General features: G+C 41.0%; 1 protein-coding gene across 4 annotated transcripts in view; it reads right to left on the bottom strand.

Moving 5' to 3' along the window:
• Nucleotides 1-20,295, bottom strand: part of SULF1 (sulfatase 1) — a 63,766-nt gene that overhangs the window by 41,048 nt on the left and 2,423 nt on the right. For 3 of the 4 annotated variants that reach the window (XM_068187038.1, XM_068187061.1, XM_068187057.1), the window contains exons 2-4: nucleotides 16,858-17,097; nucleotides 4,421-4,572; nucleotides 2,216-2,385 (exon numbers count right to left, since the gene is read on the bottom strand). In XM_068187038.1, the coding sequence (XP_068043139.1) occupies nucleotides 2,216-2,385; nucleotides 4,421-4,572; nucleotides 16,858-17,097 (562 nt within the window). Of the gene's footprint in view, nucleotides 1-2,215; nucleotides 2,386-4,420; nucleotides 4,573-6,487; nucleotides 6,622-16,857; nucleotides 17,098-20,295 lie in introns of those variants that run through there. The other variant, XM_068187047.1, reaches the window with a different exon arrangement.

The raw sequence follows: 20,295 nt of genomic DNA on the forward strand, positions 1-20,295 counted from the left end.
AGCAGAGGAAGGTATTTAGACCCCAGGAGTCCACACAAATAAAAATTAATTGTAGCTAGGATTTTGCTTAATTTTTGCAGGTAACATGTAACCTGTATATAAGGTAGAGATGCAGTTAAAAATTTGGAGACTAGCTAAAGCCTTTTGTTCTACCAGCACAAGCTAGAAAACAAGCAGGCTGAACACACCAAGCAGCAGAAAGTGTCAAGAGCATGATAAACCAAAGCAAGTTCCTACAAGCACTTGTCAGAGGGGAGCAAGGAGCCTAAAATGAGTTTCTTTGGCCTGGGGAGAGGTAGGGTGAGATACAATGATTCAGTGGTTTTCTCCCAGACACTGTCCCCACAACTAAGTGGAAGCAGTTTGGATCCTGCCCTCCTGTATGATGGATAGTCCCCCAGCAGGCAGGATGGCTTGCCTGAGGCCAGGCAGTCTCTGCCACGAAATGGGAGACAATCTGTTGAATGGAGTGAGAACAAATAGATATAACTCTCTGGCAAAGAAAAGCGGCAATTGAAAGGAGACATGGGAGAAATCCTTTCAATTTGATATAGTGACTATTCATTATTCTTCACAGAATGGGAAGTAGGGGACACAGGTGGCATAACCAAGCTGCAGGTTTAGAAGGAAAGAGAAACTAGCCCTTTGTCCCCAGTGCACAAAGTGACACCATAGAACTTGTTGCCACAGGATGGTGGGGCTGCCACCAGAGCTCAAAAAGAGAGCAAACCAATGCAAAGAGAATGGGGCACGCTGACATGGATGTTCACCTAAACTTGTGATTTTCAGAAGCTAGAAGAACAGGGGAAAACATTTGGGGTTTTACTTCCCCCTCACTCCACCATTGTTCCCTGCTACTTTCTGCTGGAGCACATAATTCAGGACTGAGAATGTTTTTTCATACAACCCAATATAACAGGTTTCATATATTCGTGTCTGCCTTATTTACCAACAAAAATCTCAACTTCATTAGTTCCCTATATGGGTAGAAACTACTCTGAATATCTTAGTAACTACAAAATATTGCTGACTGGTTTGCATTACTTGCAAAGTCTGGTCTCAGGAATGTTGGATCATGGAGAATATAAGATTATAAGGTCAGGGAAATGGGCATATCTAGAAAGTAGCAGCCAGTAAGAGGATAAAAGATGTGAAACAACAAAAATGTAACCACGTGCCATGAACAGCAAATCTCTTTCTGGCCCCAACCAGTGATCAGTTTATGCATGCAGTTTATGCAGTAACTACTATTCCTAGAAATTTTAAAGTATTTAATGTAAGTTGAAAAACCATACTGGTGTGTGAACTACTGCAGAGTGTCCAAAATGCAATTTTTAGACCAAGGAGCTTTCCCATTGTCTAATTAAATTGATTTATCCTCATTTTGAGAGGGCAGATAAATGTACAATCCAGATGAAATATTTTATTAAGATTTTTTTTTTTACTTTTTTTAGTTGTTGTTGTTCTGTTGTTTTCTAAAGATGTGCAAAAACATTATTTCTGAACAAATGGAAAGACTGGTCTACAAACCCATGGGAGTCACAAGTGCAATGGAAATCATCCATAGGCTCTCACTATAATGAAAAGAACCCAGAATATTCAAGGTAGGAAGCAAGATAAGGATGTGGACTCTCCACAGATTTTTAACTGAAGTGGCTTTTTCTTCTAGAAACAAAATGAAGAGTTGTGTTTTTTTGTTATAGTTTAATCATCAGAAAAGATAAAGCATGTTATTTAAAAGTGCAGACTGATAGGCTATTTTGGGAATCTGCCAGTATCTAGTCTATAAACAAATCTGGTGCTCTCAAAAGCTTCAAAAGGGTGTTTTTACTCTCAATACATTCAGTTAGTTAGAGCCCAGGAAGCACATATCTTAGAGGGAAACGAAGGAAGTAATATCTTTCCAACAGATCCTGACCTGTGTCTACATATTTTCAGGGTATTGTAAGAAGCTGCCCTTACAAAGCCAAATACTGACCTTTTAATCTCCCACAACTTCCCAGGAGGAAAAGAGCTTCTCTCTGCTTTAATAATGGTCAGAGCTGTCACTCTCCCCCACAAAAGGAACAAGCACAGCAAAAGAAACAAGCAAACATTCTCTGCTTACATGAGTGTCTTATATTTGAATTCCCTGTTCCTGCGATGTCTCCATAAACAAATCCCTCGCAGAAGCAGATACAAGGAGCGCGTTTGGCAGTGTGTGAGTTTCACTTACATGTGCTGTGAAGCGTTGGGGTAGAGCTCTGAGAACTGCGGCGCAGAATCCTCGGGGCCATGGGGTGCAGCGTGGCTGATGACCATCATTATGGGCCTATGGGGATATATCCTCTTAGACATTCTGAAGTAATTAATGCTCTCATTAGTGATTAGGTCTGTGAAGTAGTCCTGGAACATACGATTAACACAAAGCAAAAGTTACAAAGTGCATGATTAATTAGATCACATACTATCATGTTATTATGTTATTTTTCAAGTCCTCATTAAAGCTCAGATCAGGAAGTAAAAGCATACCATCAAAGAGATGTATGATTTGAGGGAGCATAGGGGACACTGAGCAGTAATTACTTTCTTAAGCAGGCAATGCCACATAAAATGAGACAGTATTTTGCAAATCAGATACAGCAGCAAGTTGTATTAAGTAAATTTGATTACCAGATTTGGTAATATAATGCTAAGTAACATTTAAAATGGCAGACTGTACTGACAAAGATATGTTTCTTAAATTTCATTGATGAAACACCTCACAAGGTAATGGCTCCCAAATAACATTGAATCTTAATCTGGCTTTATGTTTACATAAACCTTTGTTGCACACTCTTTGTTCAGACTATACTTTTGCATATGTACAAAGTGGAAGACAGCTACAACAGGCAACAGATTGCAAAAAATCTTAATCAAAGAAATTGCAAATGAGAATGCAGGGAGCAGTTGAATTCCTGCAGGCTCTGTTCATTTAATTGTGCAACTTTAAGCAGTGCAGCTGCTGAGATTAAGGTTGTGACTCGCTAATAAACTGGCTTAACCCACAGCTAAGGTGGCAAATGGAAGCCTACAAGGAAAAGGGAGGAAATGGAACTAAGAAAAATAGATGAAAACTTAAATTAAACCACCTGCCACCTTGGAGTATTCACTGTTGGCCTGGAGGTCTAGCTCAAGCTTCATTGAGAAAGTGCTGAGACAACGTTTGTAATTTCAAGCACTTCCAGGCATGACTAATCTTATGTTGTGGATTCAAGGCCCTGAACAGCTGCAAAAGCAGAGCCTGAGGGACAAGGTCTGTGCATGACAGTGCTAGGACAAGCCAACCAGCTGTGACCTCCTCGGTCACCCACTCCCTGTCCCCTACCCCTTCCCCTCCCCTGCCGCACACTCGGAACATGCACAGTAGCCCTGGCTGCTACAAACCCTGCAAGCATATGGATGAGACGGTGAATGATTCTTTAGTTTCCAAAATGGATAATGAGTGTGAGGCACCAGGGCTGTGATAATTTCTGGGTTTGTGGCCTGAGTGAAATGCCTGTATGACTGCTCTCCCGAAGCATCTACTCCCCTCCTGTTTCCCTGTTTATTCTAGCTATATACACAGGGTGTGTAAGGAATGTATAACTAACCAGTATTCTATATTTCCTTTTTTTAACTCTGTATAAATATATAATCAGTATAATGTAATTTCTATGGATGGGAAAATCAGAAACAGGCATCACTAGCTTCCAATAAAAACTCATTACATGGGTCAGAAACCACAGCTGCAACATCTGTATCATCTTCCTTGAGCTACAATATGAGGAAATTCCAGATTGCTTTCTGCAGGCTGAACTGTCTGAGATCTGCCCTCCTAAGCCTTTCCAAGAAACTTCATGGCAGTGGGCAGGTCACCTTGGCATACTTTCCACAGTTTGTCAAGAGCACAAACAAGCTCTGAACCTTTCCAGCGGCCGTGTTCTTCCCCTTATCTACTCTCATACTCATATCCGGAGTCTGACACCACAGGCATACAGCCTTTGTTTGGTGTGCACTTTATAATGGAAAACAACATTAACCAAGGCTCTTCTGTGGGTAATAACTGACAACACTCAGCAAACTTTAAAGTTCAGCAGCACAAGGGGCCCAATTCTTTTTGGGAAAGGCTTTTATTTGCTGTTTGCTTCCGCCACCGAAACATCACATTCTGTCAGGGAGAGGGAGGGAGGAGAGGAAGGAGGGAGGTATCACCAGGCTCCGCTAAAGAACCTTGGGAGCATTCTTCTGTTGAGTGATTAATATTCTCACGTGGAAATTGATCTGAAATGCCCTGGAGAGAAAATGACATCTCAATTTCATGGTTGTAGTTGTTTAATTAATTAATTATCTGGTTAATTAATTATCTGAAAGTTATTTTTATATGGATTAATCATGTGGCATTTATGTGTCTGGAAAATACCTTTGCATAATCAAATCCGTGCTTCTCTTTGTTACCATTGCGAGAAATGGTGTAATTATAGAAGCGAGAGTTCTTCACTAATCCAACCCACTCTCTCCACCCAGGAGGGATGTAGCTGCCATTGTATTCATTGAGGTATTTCCCAAAAAAAGCTGTGAAGTAAAAAAAAAAAACAAAACAAAAAAAAAAACAAAACACACACGCATGAGGCTTTGCAATCCAAGTCTTTTAGTCTGAGTCAAAAGAACGTATGAATGAAGAGAAAATGTGTTAGAATGAGTCAGAGTTGCTTTACCAAAAATCTTCCTTTTATAGCTTAGAGGGTTTTGAAATTAAAATAAGTTATTTCCAGACTTTTATGAGAGTTGAAAGCCTTCGTGACTCTATGTTTTATTCTTAATCTTTTGGAATCTAGTGTTCATGTGAAATATTTTCAGGGTTTCTTTTAGAAAGAATATGCTCCTCTTGGTTTCCATTTGAATATGAAATAAAAGCTCAGTGCCCAGAGGAAACATCTGAGAAACACCTTGTGGTTTTAAGCAAGTCCTGTGATGTTTCAGAGCTTGGCTTCTGACTTTTTGAAAGTTCAGGCTTGCTATCCTGGCTACATTTGCTGGTTTGATAAAAGGTCTGGAAAGTACAGATCTCTATTCCATTAGGACATGTTCGGGTAGAGCAAGAAGGGATCCTCACCCTGCTTTGCTGCCACATCATCTCTAAGGCAAAACTTACAAAGAGGCAAAGGCTTGGAGGTCAAAATCCTCTACCTGGCCTGCCAAATTCCATGTAAGTTTTCCCATTAGCTCAAGGTTACAAGTCAGAACCCACTCAGACTGAAAATTTCAGCCTTTGCCATAGGTTTATAGGTGCTCCTGCCAATTCATCTGCAAGGAAGTGGGAAGAAAAGCAATCTCACAATACAGTGGGCTCCCAGCTATCCGGGAGTTGTGGATTGCCTGTGGCAAAGATACACAGACACCAAAAGCCAGCCAGCTGCCCTTGGAAGGGAGCATTTATGCTGGCATAGGACCCTGGAAAATGGAGCCACTTTGCTTCTAGGGAGAGAGGGGTATGGCTGCTTGTGTATGGTCTGTGACCTGGATCGAATAGTCAGTTTGGATGGTCCATTCTGCTTTTCCACTGCCTGGGAACTGCAGTGACAAAACACCTGATCAGATCTGCCATGTAGGTTTTTTTGGGATTTATTATCTCCAGTTCAGTCCCAGCGGCCTACTGGGGTGTCTCAGTATCTTCACTGTTCCCCCTTTTAATTTTCTTGAGGTTTACAAGCCCCTGGAGGATCACTTGTGCCAGCAGTTCTGTTGTTTGTATCCCCAGCAGTCTGCACACAGGTACTCCTGGCGCTCACAAAATCAGGCACCATGGAGGAGGAGGGAATAACAGAGACCTCTCCCTTTCCAGGGACAGAGCTCTTCATAGCTGTCCCTGCACCCCTCACAGTGCCCAGCCCTGTCCTTGCTGTCAGCCCCAACTCAGCAGTCAGGCTTGTCTGCAAAGAGCTGCTGCCCAGAAATGCTGTCCCTCAGCTGGGCAGTGGGACATACCTTGAGTCCCTGTACTTGTTTCCTACTAGGAAATGAGGTCACATTGGAAAGCCTCACATCCAACCTAGAAACATTCAATCTAACAAAAAAAAGCACATTTGTGGAAGGGCTCAAATAATTCAGATCTGATTGATGTGGGTATGGTGAACTTCTTGGGAAAACCGGTGGAAAAATCAAAATGTTCATAATTAAGACTTGTCTGAGGCAACATAAATATGATGCAATTCAATCAGGGAACTGCCAAATGCCAAATGTAACCAGAGACTACAGTCATATATAATATTACTTTCCTATACCACGTGGAATGTGACATAAAAACAAGTCCTACAGACACTAGACCAGGTTTCCAGCTCTTCTTCCCACAGCCACAAAGAAAGCAATCCAACCTGTCTCCTTTTTTATCCTGAGGCCTACCAGAAATCAAGAACTGTGAGGTGAAGAGAGTGACAGTGGGCAGGGGATACGTGCCCAGCACTGTTGTCTCCTGGAATGTAAACCATACCTCTCATCTAAGCCAGCCAAACTGGTTTAAACTCTCAGCCAGATATTATGGGAAAGTATATGGGTAAAGGCTGAAATTCTGTGAGAAGGAAAACCAAGGAAAAAGGAGAAGGGGAAGAGAAGTCAGAGAGAGAAAACAGTGAAGAAAAGTATGGGAGAGTGATGTAACAGAGAGAGAGAGGAAGCGTTGTTGAGCCAAGCAAAACCAAGGGCAATCTGTGGTTACAGGGGAAATCTAAGGTCAGCCCTTCTGAGTGCCATCCCAGGTCTACCAGCAGCTGCTGTACGATTCTGGGGAACCTCTGTGTGCTGTGCTCATCAGTAAAGGGCTCTACTGCCAACCTGTCTCTCACAAATATCAGAGGCTTTCAAATTGTGAAATGAAAGCTATGACAATTTATCATACAGGATGGTTTGACTTCCCCATGTATTATAAGATTGACTCACTTGGAGACCTGGACTCTGCTATTTACAGTCTTGCCAAACTTTAATCATTAGTGGTGATAGTTTCCATGCTATCTGACTCAGGCTGTATTTTGCTCTATGGAACCTTTCAGCCAAACAGTTCAGTAATTTCCAAGAAAAAGACTGGGGAAAAAGAAATGGGTTCGCCCATTTAAAAATAAATGTCAAACTTTTCTATAAGAAGTTCTAGTGTCTGTAGGTTTTGATGTAGGGCCTTTATAAATTACAGAGGTGACTATGAAAATCTGTCTCAAAATGACCAAGCTCAGAAAAACTGTGGCACACAGATGATTACTCCACCTTCTCACTTTAGCGTTGCAATGGAGTGTTCCTTTATGGATTTGAGAATGTTCCCAGAATTTAATTTTTGGCATTAAAACAAAAAGCCATCAGCTTCCCTTACTCCTGACTCTCTCTTTTGGTATTCATTACCTGAGAGAAAGCCACCAGCATAAAATGAAGAGATGAAATTACCTGGGGCATAAGGACAAGAATAGATAAACTGAATTTGGAAAAGAAAGGATGGCTTGGAGCTGGGGAGGGCCAATTCATCTTGGAGTTTCCTTGCTTTAGATTACTTAATTTTCAAACTTTAATAACGTTTTGTTAGATACCTTTTCGCCTGCTGAACCCCACATTTCAGTTCATGTTATGAGACCTCAGACTGACAGCCTGAACCATTCACCTTTGTGTTGGCAATGATTTAGTATTTTAACATAAAAATAATCTCAGCGCTGTCAAATTTTAAGCAGCTCACTGAGTGACAGTTTGCAGAAATAGATGTTTCCCCCTGATGCTGTGTAAAGCAATTCCCATGTCAAATGTGCAGCAAAGACCTGAATACTAGAAGAAACAGTGGCTGAGACAACGGATCGTATTTGCCAAAATGCTTTAACCAAAAATGGTATATTGGTCATAAACTCAAGAGGATATGAGTAATTAGACAGATGAAGGGAAAACCCAGGCTTTTACTGAAATACAAGCATACAGTCCTTGCACCATGTAGTGTTTTGAGTACGACTGAGAATAGGACAGGGCCAGTGAGTCAGAACTGGGGCCCAGTACCAGCAGTTAGTGTCTGGCCCTTCAGGCTCTGAATGAAGACAAGTGCCAGAGTAAAAGGAAAGCACAGGAGTGTCCATGGGACAAATAACAATCAGTAAGTAATCACCATGGGTGTCCTAGTTGTTTTTTGTTTAACCAGAGGATTGTTAACAAGTAAAGCACTATGGAATATGTCAAAGAACTGCCCAGGAACTGACATTGTGATGTGCAGATATCTTTGCTGGGTCTTCATATGCTTGGCTTGTATAGTCAACCCCCATCTTTAACTTAGCTGTAGCCCAACACTTGCTGAATTGCCCAAGTCTGAGAACCGACTGGGAAGCCTCAGCTTTAGAAGCTGCTTGTACTCAGCAGTTTGGGTTTAGGAAGGGTTTAGGAAGCCATTTCTGCTTGTAATTAGTAAAATGGATATTACGACTCAGTGGGTAAAAGCCTCATTAAAAAGTAATACCATTTCAAGGGACATCTTTTCATTATTATGTGTAATGGCCCCCATAGGGATAGCAGCAAAGATAAATGCTTACTTTTGCATTTTAATAAGACAATTTTTATCTGCATTCTGGCAGTTTTGCTAAATGTTCCCAGGACACATTGTTATTTTCTAATCACATGTAGTGTAGCTTTGTATATCAGAATAATTGTATTCTGTATTAGTATGTTCAATTACGTTTATGCAAACAACAACACATGACATGGTGAACAGTTTTACAGACATCTGTGTGTCTCTGGAGGGGCTGCAGAATATACATGTCTGGTACCTGACATGAGCAGATGCCTTAAGACAGGGTTTTGTTTTCCTTTTTACAATTAGCTAATGATTTCTGTACTGGAATGAGAGATCCAGAGGGTTGCAAAGGGTGCAAGACAAATATAATTTGACCCAGGGGCTCTCTAATACATACAGCTGAATGTGATTCAAATTCTCGTAATTCCCAGGACTTCTTTTCCCAGCACTTTTTTCTAGCAATTATGACTAATGTTTACAGTATTACACAATAGAGTTAGTCCTCTAACTCCTGTCAGCATTAGTGGATTAGTGCACAGGTGAACTGGGCTACATCTACTAGTGAGACATCTCTGCACTTCTATGGATCAAAGGACATATGTTATTTTCTACACCCTTGTTATTTGTTGAGGCTTATGGGAACGTTTCTGAGTTAAAACAAACTCAAACCTTTAAAAAGCCACACTGCAGAAAGGTTTAGTCACCGTGACCCAGACAAGAGCTTTAAGTAGACAGCCACTTCCTTTAACAAAGTCAGGAAATCATTTACAGGAGTGGCAAGGCACTGTTTATACGACATTTCAGGACTCAAACACAGTGATTCTATGTTTCTGTGGACAGAACCCAACATAATTTCAGCTTCCGAATCATTCCAGTAAATTCCTCCTTGCTTTCTTCCCATTATGCAAGCCATAGATTCAAACCCTAGAAGTTTGATTTTTCCCCTTGTTGAAAAATTGCAAAGGATAAGAGTGTATCACACCACTGGAGCATAGAAAGCCAGCTCAGTATGCCAGCACCGCCTAGGAAATGAAATAAGCATTGTCCCAAAAAATATGGTGAGGAAACTGAGGCACCAAGAGGTTAACCTTCAGCTAGACCCAAGTCACGCAGGAAGCCTGTGGCATTGCCAAGAATATAATTCGGATTACACGGTTCCCAGTCTTGTAACTCAAACGCGGTAGAAAACCTCAGGTTTTTTACTTTTTCTCCAGCTTTGTGGGTCTTTCCCAGTTGCTGCCAGGTTTACCATTGCAACCAAAAAGATCATTAAAGATTTTATAACTTTTTGCAGTTGCAAAAGGCATTAGCCTATAACTTGATATAGCAATTGTTAGCTTGGGTGATGTCTTTAACAAAGCCTGTATTATGGGCCAAGCTGGTAGCACTTTCCAATATTGATGTTGTCTGACACTTCTCATTATAAGACCCTGTTTTCAGCTGCTTCTAACTCTCTTATACTTGGACTTAAATTTTCCTCACTGGATGTCTGCCTCAGGCTGAATTTTTTGAAACTTTTTAGCCCAAACAGTAGCCATCTTTGAGAACCACAGTAATGGAAAAGGAATTCGGTTTAACATCTGAAAAAAATTATGTGAGATTTCATTTGATAGCACTTACATGCTCTGCACCGAGAGCAGGAACTCTGTGAAAGGCATGATGGTTTCTCTGTCAAGGAGGCATCTATTAGAATCCTTTGGATAAAACCTTGTAATTTGAATGTGCTGGAGAGCTGGACACCTCAGGACATTTATTCCCTGTCCACCTGTGAGTGGTGTCAGTAGGAGGGAGAAAGTTGATTGAAATGCAGAGGGCAGGAGGTGACATGATAAGGACAAGCAGTCTGGGGAATGGCAGGAAATCCAGCAAAGGAAAGGGGGGGAGGGGGGGGAAGAAGCAGTGGGGGCTTGGGGCCCCAGGACTGGGAATGTCAACCAAGAACTGGGACAATGAGTGCAGAAAGGAGAAAGAAGATGATTGACAAGGTGGGTGCGAGAAGCAGATTTGCTGATCAGGCTGGAAAAGGAGATCGGTAATGGTAAGCAGTGGGAACAGGACATGTCTGTCAAGAATTGACTGGACTTGAGAGAGGAGGGAGAGAGAGAGGGAGAGAGGGAGGGAGGGAATCACTTGAGGACAGACAAGCATAGGGACAAAGCTCAGAGCAGAGGCCAAGGTGATGTCTTGCAGGCCAGAAAATTGAGGAATGGATACTGCACTGCCTAATGGGGTAGGCTGGAGGGAGTCAGAAGTGCTTTTGGTCAGAGTGGAGGACCCAGCAATGTCTGAAAGGACTCTTCAGTCCTACTGGTTCCTGCCTTTCATAAGACATCTGGAAACCTACAGCAGCATGCCCTGCCCTATGTATGTGATAAAACCCCACTTTTTAGTTTCTCAGCAAGAGAGCAGTGGCATGGGGCAGATGGGATATGAAACCCCTGATCCTTGCTGATGTGGATGCCAGCACTGTGTCCTTTGATAGAACTAGTCTATCTTTTCAGATGGAGGAAATTTCATCCTCCATAAAGTGGTATGTTGTTATGTAGTCAAGGACTATAATTTGGCCATGTGAACAAGAGATGAAATGGTTGCATAGAAAATGTTCTACCCAGATTTTCCTAAATTAAGCACTTGAATACATAAACTTGTTAAAAGTCTTTTAGTGTATGGTTTTCTGCGGGATATTTGATAGCATAGAATTCTGCTTTAAGCATAAGTAGGCAGATATACTGTGGTTTTTGATGAGGTCCTGGACAGAAACCAAAAAAGTTTCACTTCACATGATACCATAGAACTAGAAAATCCTGCACGTTATTCTTTTGGCTTTTTTCCTCTTCTACATTTCACTTTCTGTGGACTATGTGCATACATTCAGCATATTTCACTTTGATTTATACATTTTTCATAGACAGAAAGTGCAAATTTTCTGAAAACTGAGACATATTTTTTATTATTTAAAATATTTGCAGATTAAATTATGTTTGATGTTTCCCAGAATATTTCATACCAATTAAGAAAGAACCTGAAAACTCAGAGTTCTCTCTCTCCTTCTTTTCACTTTAGAAATCATCTGAAAACCAGGACTTATTCTCTGCTCACTCATTCCCACCTCTGTATCATATTGTGCCACCCTCTCTGCTTTGAAAGGGTGCATGAAGTAGGATACAAATTAGGTCACTGAAATGATGCAGATTAAAAATAGCAAGTGCTGGCAGTGATTTGTACTGCAAGGCTGTGAACAGGAAACACACTGGCTTTGCCTCCAGAGGAAACTTACTGTCTGCCCACACCTTCAGGAGGCATAGCTTTTGCTCCCTTTATGAAAGATTAACATGTTTCTGTGTGTCAAAAGGGAATGGTGCACAGTTTAAATACTCCTTAATTTTCAGCTTCCTGTCATCTCAGTGCTTTATTAGTTCTTTGTTCATTACACTAAGAAATGTACCCATAAGTGACAGATGTCAATGGGCACACTGACATGTGCTGTTGAACACATTAGCCAGTGTCAACTAAGTGACCATTTCTGTTCATCACTGCAGAGAAGCCTGTGGCTAATGTCAAAACATGCCAGATAGGGGCATCTTGGTGTCACTTCTTGAGTTTGAAGTTTTACAAATGAAGGAATTTAGGAATTAACATTTGAGCTGCTTAACTTTGCATGTTATCATTTTTGTCCCACAAATGACATCAGAACACCCCCATGCATGAATCTTGAATGCTATTCTAATCAGTTGATACATCCGAGCAAGAAATAAAATACTGGGAAATACATCTTCCCAAAGACAACTCCAAAAAGTGCAAGCAAATCATTGCCTAATTTGGTGGTCCCTGTTCTTTCAGGTGGGATTCCATGAAGGGAGAGCCTGTTCCTCTGTTTGCCATGGTGCTGTGAGATGTCAGCAGCTGCTGAGCCAAGGCAGAGTCCTGCTCCCTCCTGCACAGTTACACTGGCTGTGAAGGGCTAAGAGAAGAGAGGATTAGAGAGTAGTAATTCTACAAGGTAACATTAAGCAGAGAGGGTTTGGAGTGCGTTGGTGTGTTAAGTCAGTATAAGAATTTAAAACTTATACTTCTTTTCATATTTGCAAAGGGATGAAACTTCAGCTGGTAAAAATGTAAATTCCTGCAATATGCAAAGTATGATCCACTACTTAAAAATAAAATGTTTCTTTTATTTGTATCTTCTGAATGTTGTCTGTTGTCATGTGATGGTTTGTCTTCTAAAATACTAAGATTATGCTTGGCTGTGGCTCAATTATTAAGATGCAGCACAATCACCCTTTCCTACTAATGAAGCCAAAGTTGCACTTCTGGGATTTCCCTTTGTGTTTGTGTAGGTGAATGACAAAGGGAACCAGCAACAGCAAAGGGCACATCTGAGAGGCAAGACTACGTGCCATAGGACTGGGACAGAGCAGCAGAAGATAAAGAAATTATGAGAAAGAACAGCAAATGACCAGCCAATACTTTGGAAAGCACAAAGCAAAATCTCTAACTCCTGCAGTTAATGAATTTATGAATTAAACTTCTAAATCTAGATATCTTAAGGAAGATCTATTAACTGAAAAACTATAAGATGAAAGAAAACTTCTCAAGCATTTCTCACAATTTCAAAAAAAAATTTGAAAGTGAGGGACTCTTTCCCCTCTCTAGTGTGACTGCCTGAATCCTACGTAATTAAAACAAATGTCATCACTGAAACTCTCCAGAGCTGCTTTGTTTTCTCTTTCTACCTCTTTACTGTGTGCCTTCCCTGCTATGTCCTACAAATTCAAATTTAATATGACCAGTTTTGTGGACAATCAAGAAGCTGCGCACTTGGTTCATTGCTGCATTGACATACAGCTTGTGAATAAGGGAAACTGTAAACATTGAAACATCCTTAATAGTTTTAGAAAATTATAATTAGAAGCAAAAGTGATTTGGGTTTGGCAGTGTTATTTCTGAATATTGTCTGCCCTGCTACTGCCCAATATTGTTTCTGAATGCTGCCTGCCTTGCTAGTGTCCAGCACAGTGTCTGCCTATGATTTAGCACTGACATACAAACTTCAAAAAGGGATGTTTCCATGAAATGCAACGTTGCCCTTAGGTCACATCAGAGTAGAAGAATAAAATAGAAAAAGGAAAGAAAAAACCATTCTGTCCTTTGCCAGGTTTCCCCGGTGGGCTCTAATTATAACCACAGTTTATTAGAGCACATTTCAGACCTCACTTTAAAGGGCCTGCTGTGCTTGTGTGGAGTCCTCGTGGCTTCAGCAGAACTCCCCTCATAACAGTCTGCCCACATGTGTCAATTGCAATAGAGGGGCCTTGGTAAAGGCTGCTGCAGGTTTAGACAATGGATGCTTTATAGATATTGAAAACTGTTTGGAGCAAACAGAAGTGAGCACATTATAGAAACGCTCTCCTACCCCTATATTGCCATTGACATGTATTAATTTGATCCTATGCAAAAAATGCATAAATTCTACCAGGTTGGAGGTATTGTACATTGGCTCATCCAGACTGGAGCTCTCTGGTCAGGTGCCTTATCAGGACTGTCACCAAACTGTGACTGGCCTGAGTCATTCACTTCTCTTTGTGTGTCTCAGTTTCCCATTGAGGAGGTTACTGATTTACTGTCAAAACACATAGAAATGCACAGGGTAAGTATCTATAACATCTGCAACCTCTCTCCACAGTTTCCTCATTTTCACTCCCAATTATTCTTGACTCCCAGGTATTTTTGAGTGATTATAATTTTACTAAACTTTCTAGCTGTGAAGTGTAGATTACTACTTGGCTAGCAGACTTTTGGTGACTTTTTAATAAGGCAACACTATCCTTGAGAAATGTATTATAAGATCTACTGTTAATTAAGCTACCACCGCAAAAAATAATTGTGGCTTAATTAGAAGATAGGCTCATCTTACAAGGAGTAAAAAGATAAATCTTTGCAGCCATAGTATTGTAGGATTGAACAATATACCTCAGTCAGAACTGGAGATTCATGCGGGTATTTCCATTTGTTTCCATTTTCTACTCTTTTCTGCCCTTTGTTAAAACTCACCTATCCTGACAGTTTTAGGACTGATGTTCTGTTTGCCTGCCTTTGAAAAGGTACCTTTTTCCTGTTCCTTTCCTTTTGACCCCTTTTTCCTTTCTATGTAATAAGGTCAAGTCTGCATTTAGTAAGCATCTCCACATGTCTTCATAACACAAGGCAGTGAAGAAGATATGCTCTAAGCTGTGTTTACCCTCAGAGGGGCAAAAAGGGCTAGTGACAGAGCTGTTCTGTTTATGTGTGAAGCATTTAGTTGTGCAAAACACAACAGGATACTGATTTTTTAAGAGCATTAAAGCCAGGTTCCACATGAAGCAGCCATACAACAAGCAGAAAGGATTTCTGAGATGTAAGTCATGAGATAAAGCTATATTTTAGGTCAAATTCAGCACCTTTTCTAACAGTGATGGTCAATTTGCTCTTCTTTCATATTCTCCTCCAAAGCCTTGACGCTGACCCCTACTCAGGCTTAGCAATGCTGTACTTAGATGGCAACTTCATTGAGACCAGCTTAATAGTGACCAAAGCACTACTCAGCTCACATGTCAGAGCCAACACCAAGCCCAAAAAAGTTACATATATGTCTGGTTTTGTTTTCAATACAGGAAGCAGAAGTTCTCCAGAACCAGAGATGCAGAGAGACAGAAGAAAAAAGAGTGAACTGTCTGTGGTGAACAAAAGATAGCACAGAGGCAGATAAACTTGAGGCATTGGATGTAGCAGCTTTAAGAGATTTGGATTAATTTGCCAGCACTGTGTTTTGAAAGCAATCCCTTCTTGTGCCTGAGCTGCCTATGGAAATAAGTTTCTTTGCTGCCAATTACATTGTAAGGAAGGCAGTTGGCAGGAGATCTGTGCCTCATTGCTCTGTAAAGAGGAGTCTGTGTAGCTGAATATCACTTCTGGACAAATTGCACTCTGACGACCTTGCACAACTCCGGTAGCTTGACGAGGGGAAGTCAGGCTGGAGCCTAACGTGTCTACAGATTCAATTTTTGGGGATAGGTGATGGAGAAATGAATTGAGTTTTACATCAAGCTGAAGCACAGATGAGAGGAATAAGAAGAGTTCTTTGTAGACAGGAAAGGGATCTCCTGACTACGGAAAACCACCAGGAATTTACAAGAAAACTATCAAATCTTATTGGTGCACAGTAGAACAATCCTTCTTAAAGGCATGTTTCTATTCCTTTTCAGAAATTGCAAATGAAATATCGCCCCACAGCAAAGTTTAAATTATACTATTCACCTTGTTTTGCTCCCATGACAGTCCCTCCACTCCTGTGAGGTCTTTGGCACCAGCTCCCAGCCTGGCCCTGACATCTTCTTCTGTAACTGCGAGCAGCTGTCCACAAGCAGGAGTAATACTGACCATAATCACGCCTGGAACTGCCAGTTCAGACCCACAATGCCACTAAAATGCACCTCTTTCACTGTAGGTGTAACTGCCCAGCAGCTTATTTCCCACCTGGGACACGCAAATGTGAAAATATGCTGCTTCACTACCAGTGGGTTTCTTTACCTGGATGTTGCTGCAGATGTGGTGGACCAGCAGTCAGTACTACCCTCCCTCTCCATAATATTCAACCTCTGCCCTGCACAGCCAGCTTGGGACAACAGTTGCTCCTGCTGTGGTTTAACACCAGTTAGCAACTAAATGCCACTCAGTTGCTCTCTCACTCCCCACCTCCTACCACCGTGGGATGGGGAGGAGAATAGGAAAGAAGGTAAAATCCATGGCTTGAGAAAAGAACAGTTTAACAATTTAAATTAGAAGTAATAGTCATAATAATAATAATAATAAATTATGGGAAACAACAAAAAGAGAGAGAGAAATAAACCCCACAAAAAAGTGCTAAACCCCCAAGTAATACAAAATAGAACTGTTCATCACTTATTTACCAATATCCAACCAGTTTCTAAGCAGCATCCTCTGGCCAGCTTTTCTCCAGTTTGTGTACTGAGCATGATGCCCTATGGTATGGAATATCCCACTAGCTGGTTTAGATCAACTGTTCCAGCTGTGTCCCCTCCCAGCTTTCTTTCTTCTCAGGGCATGAGACACTAAAAGGTTTTGACTTAGTATATGCTCTACTTAGCAGCAACTAAAAGCTTTGTTATGTTATCAATATTATTCTCATGCTAAATCCAAAACACAATGCTACAGCATCTACTTGGAAGGAAATGAACTCCATCAGAGCCAAGAAAAGTTTCATTTCAGGCAGTGACTTAAGAGCAATTGCTGAATACATCATCTTCACTTTAAGCCAAGAACTGTGCTTCATCTCTTACCTGTTCTGTACCCAGTGTTATTGAGATACACAGCAAAGGTACGAGGCTCATGAGTAGCCTGCCATGAGGGAGAGGAGCAGTTTTCGTTGTTGGTGTAAATGTTGTGGTTGTGCACATACTTCCCAGTCAGCATCGAGGAACGAGAGGGGCAGCACATGGGCGTAGTTACAAAGGCATTGATGAAAGAGGCCCCTCCATTCTCCATAATCCTCCTGGTTTTATTCATCACTTGCAAGGACCCTGCAATAAGAGGTACTGATCAGCACTGCGCTGTAAAAGATAGTTTGAATATATTGGCTGTTATTATGCTGTTAAAAGTAAAGTGTCAGTGATTAGCTTGCCTCTGAACATCAGTGTGCTTGGCTCTGTAGCTTTGGTAATTTTAGGAGAAAAGATCACATTTTTACTATACCAACAAAAATATTTTTAAGAAAGACTGATTTTTTTTTCCCTCAGACTTCAAAACAAAGTTGAAATATGGACTATACTAGAAACAGGGTCAAAGCTGTATCAAATTTATAGGTCAATAGTTCTTCAAATGCAGCTGTAGAAAAGCAGTATGCTACACAGACTGAATTATTAGTCAATATGCCAGTAAAATACATAAAATACTGAGATTACCAATGAAAATGTTAATACTCTTTCCATTTTATTAGATGACAGAAGAAAGAGAGAAATAGAGAGAGGAAGGGAGTAAAGGAGGGAGTGAGAGACAGAAGAAGGAAGGAGAGAATTCAGTAGCAATTTTTCTAAAGTAAAGTTTCTGTGGACACAAGATCAGCATGTCTAATTCTGATACTAAAGCCCTGTGCTCAAAATCAGTTTTTGGGGCTAAAAATACATGCAAAAAAATTGGCAAAATGCAGCACCTTTCTCAAGAAATTGCATTGATACTGTTGAAAGAACAAAGACATTTTTTTCATCCTTCAAAGCATCTTCATGAACTGCAAGGTGAGACAGGCAGGGCTTGCAGATTTCTGATTGCAGAAAGGCTGAGCAGCCCTGGATAGAGTCTGTCAGTATTTGCTGACAGCTGTCAAAGTTTGTTCTTTATGTTATCCAACAGAGCAGAGATTGAAGGGTGGGGTGAACTGTAGCTATGTCAGTATGTGCTTAGGAAACAAGTTTGTGAATTACAGTACTTGCACAATATTGGTGGTAAAAAAAGGTTTCTGGAATTTTCTTTTTTTTCCCTTTGATTTTTTGCACAGTTGTTTGTCCTTTACATTTAAATCTGTTGATTCCTCTGATACAACAAGAATTTTTCCTGATGGTTTTGTTTATGTTGCTTGAAAATCAAATTAAAAATATTCTACAGCAATTGCAAACCTGCCCGTAAAACCATAAAACTCCCAAGGATACTCAGCTTTAGATGTTAGCAGTAAAATCTTAAAAATTATCTTACTAGTTAAACATGCTCTGTTTTGGTTTTAGGCTAATGAGTCAGTGCTGAATATGAAGACCTTTGTGTAAAAAAATTGTTTAAAAAAGGGAAGAGGCAGTAGGTCTTCAGCATTTCATTTAAAATGCCAGGGTCTCTGTCCTTAAGGATACATTTAATACTGTGTATGAAAGTCACCATCACTTTGGGCTCTGTCTTTCATAGCCCTTATTTTCTAAATGCAGAACACCTGCATTTGTGTTTTCCTGAACCCCATGTGCTAGGGACACAGAAAAGAAGAAGAGTAACTGAGAGGTCCCTGAACACAAAAGGTCTCCATTTACATGAGTTAGGAGCATTTCACTGAATTGTTAAGTAAAAGAGAAATGAGAGATCATCCTCATCTACATGGTTTTATCTTGGACCTCAGGATGACTTTTTAGTTTTTGTTTTGTTTTGTTCTTTCTGTTTTGTTTTCACCAGAGCTCTCCCATTTTTGAAAAGTCATAGTTTTTTCCTGACAACTCAGCTGTAAAGTGCTTCGAGGTGCTCCGATTGAAAGTCGGCTATTCAGGTACCCTAATGCACAGTAACTGCAGCAGAGCTGATCTGCACTTTCCTGCCTCCATGTATTATAAATGAGTAGCTGTTAGAGTGCTTCCTCATTCCTCCAGCTGGTCAGCCCTCTGCTCTTCCAAACCTGCTGTTTAGGACTAAGTTTTCCCTCCAGGTATGCGCTTACTGACACTGATAATAGATTGAGCCCCTCTGGAAATTCTGGAACAGGCACTTCAAAGCAGGTGAGACTTCCTCATTTGGAAAACAAAACACAAGCAGGAGATAAAACTTGCTGATATAAGTTATAATCCTTTGCTGTCTGTGGCTCTCATCACAGCTTGTGTTTTTTACCATCTGGCCCACAGTCTTCAGGGCACACATACTCAGGCGCTGTCTGTCAGCAGGACACTCGTGCTCTACATGACCGGTTGGGGAGCACCTGAGGGCAACCAGATAACTGGGAATGGCCACTTTGGACACAGAAGTTAGTGAGTTTTGTCAGACAAGAAGTTCAGTGTCACTTCACAGTCTATTCTCATACCTCAAGAAATATGTTTGGCAACCAAGGTATCAAGTCTTTAAAGTTGCTATGGATTTTCATCACGGGTGGACATCTCTACAAATGGATGTCTAGGAGCCACCTTGTCTTTATAGGGGTTGTATGGAAGGCCCCAGGAAGATAATGGACTTTTTCAGATCAGCACATATCCCCATTTTTTTGGCTTCTGTTTTTTAGCGCTCTAGTTCTAGGGAAGATGGAAAGCACACCAGGCAAATTATGCCTGATGTGATGTATTTAGATGATGCTGTGATCTCTTTACCCAGTGCTCTACTCAGTAGCTGGTTTATATAGATTTCACTGGGTGGTCCATTAGGCTGTGAAAAAGGGTCAAAAACACTGTAACTACCAACATACTCATTAGTTTTTACTCCTATCTGACATTTTGCAAGATATTTTTTACAGCGAGGAGACTATAAGAGTGATTGGGGTGTCAAATATTGAGGTACTAATGTGTGCAAAATTATAGAGAATTGGGAGGACAAGGGAAGAGACCAAAACTCAAGCAAAATGTTGGACAGAAGAGGATATGGGCCTGACCCCAGTGGGAGCTGGGGCCACTTGGCCTGAAGAGCCACAGCATGCTGTCTGCAGGAAGGAAGAAGTTCTGGGTTCTGGGAGCTTTGCCTTGAGCAAGATGCCACTTCATTGGGCAGTGAGTCCTCTGCCCTCAGGATCTTGGTAGGGGAAAGACAGTGCACAGTGGCACAATTTAAGAAGTAAAATACCTTTGGAGCCCAAGTATTTGCTGATTTCTTTCAAGAGCTGTGGGCCAGGATGCTTCACACAGCTTAAGCTGAAATCTAACTGATCCCCACAAATTGTGGGGCAATTTGTTGGTTTTATCTAATAAAGTGAATGAGACAGCAACTCTGCTGAATTTCTTTGCACTTAGAATGCAAAACTCAGGGGGATGGTGCAGATCAATAGGAAGATGTGC

Source organism: Anomalospiza imberbis, chromosome 1 (assembly GCF_031753505.1).
Source record: "Anomalospiza imberbis isolate Cuckoo-Finch-1a 21T00152 chromosome 1, ASM3175350v1, whole genome shotgun sequence".
Lineage (NCBI taxonomy): Eukaryota > Metazoa > Chordata > Aves > Passeriformes > Viduidae > Anomalospiza > Anomalospiza imberbis.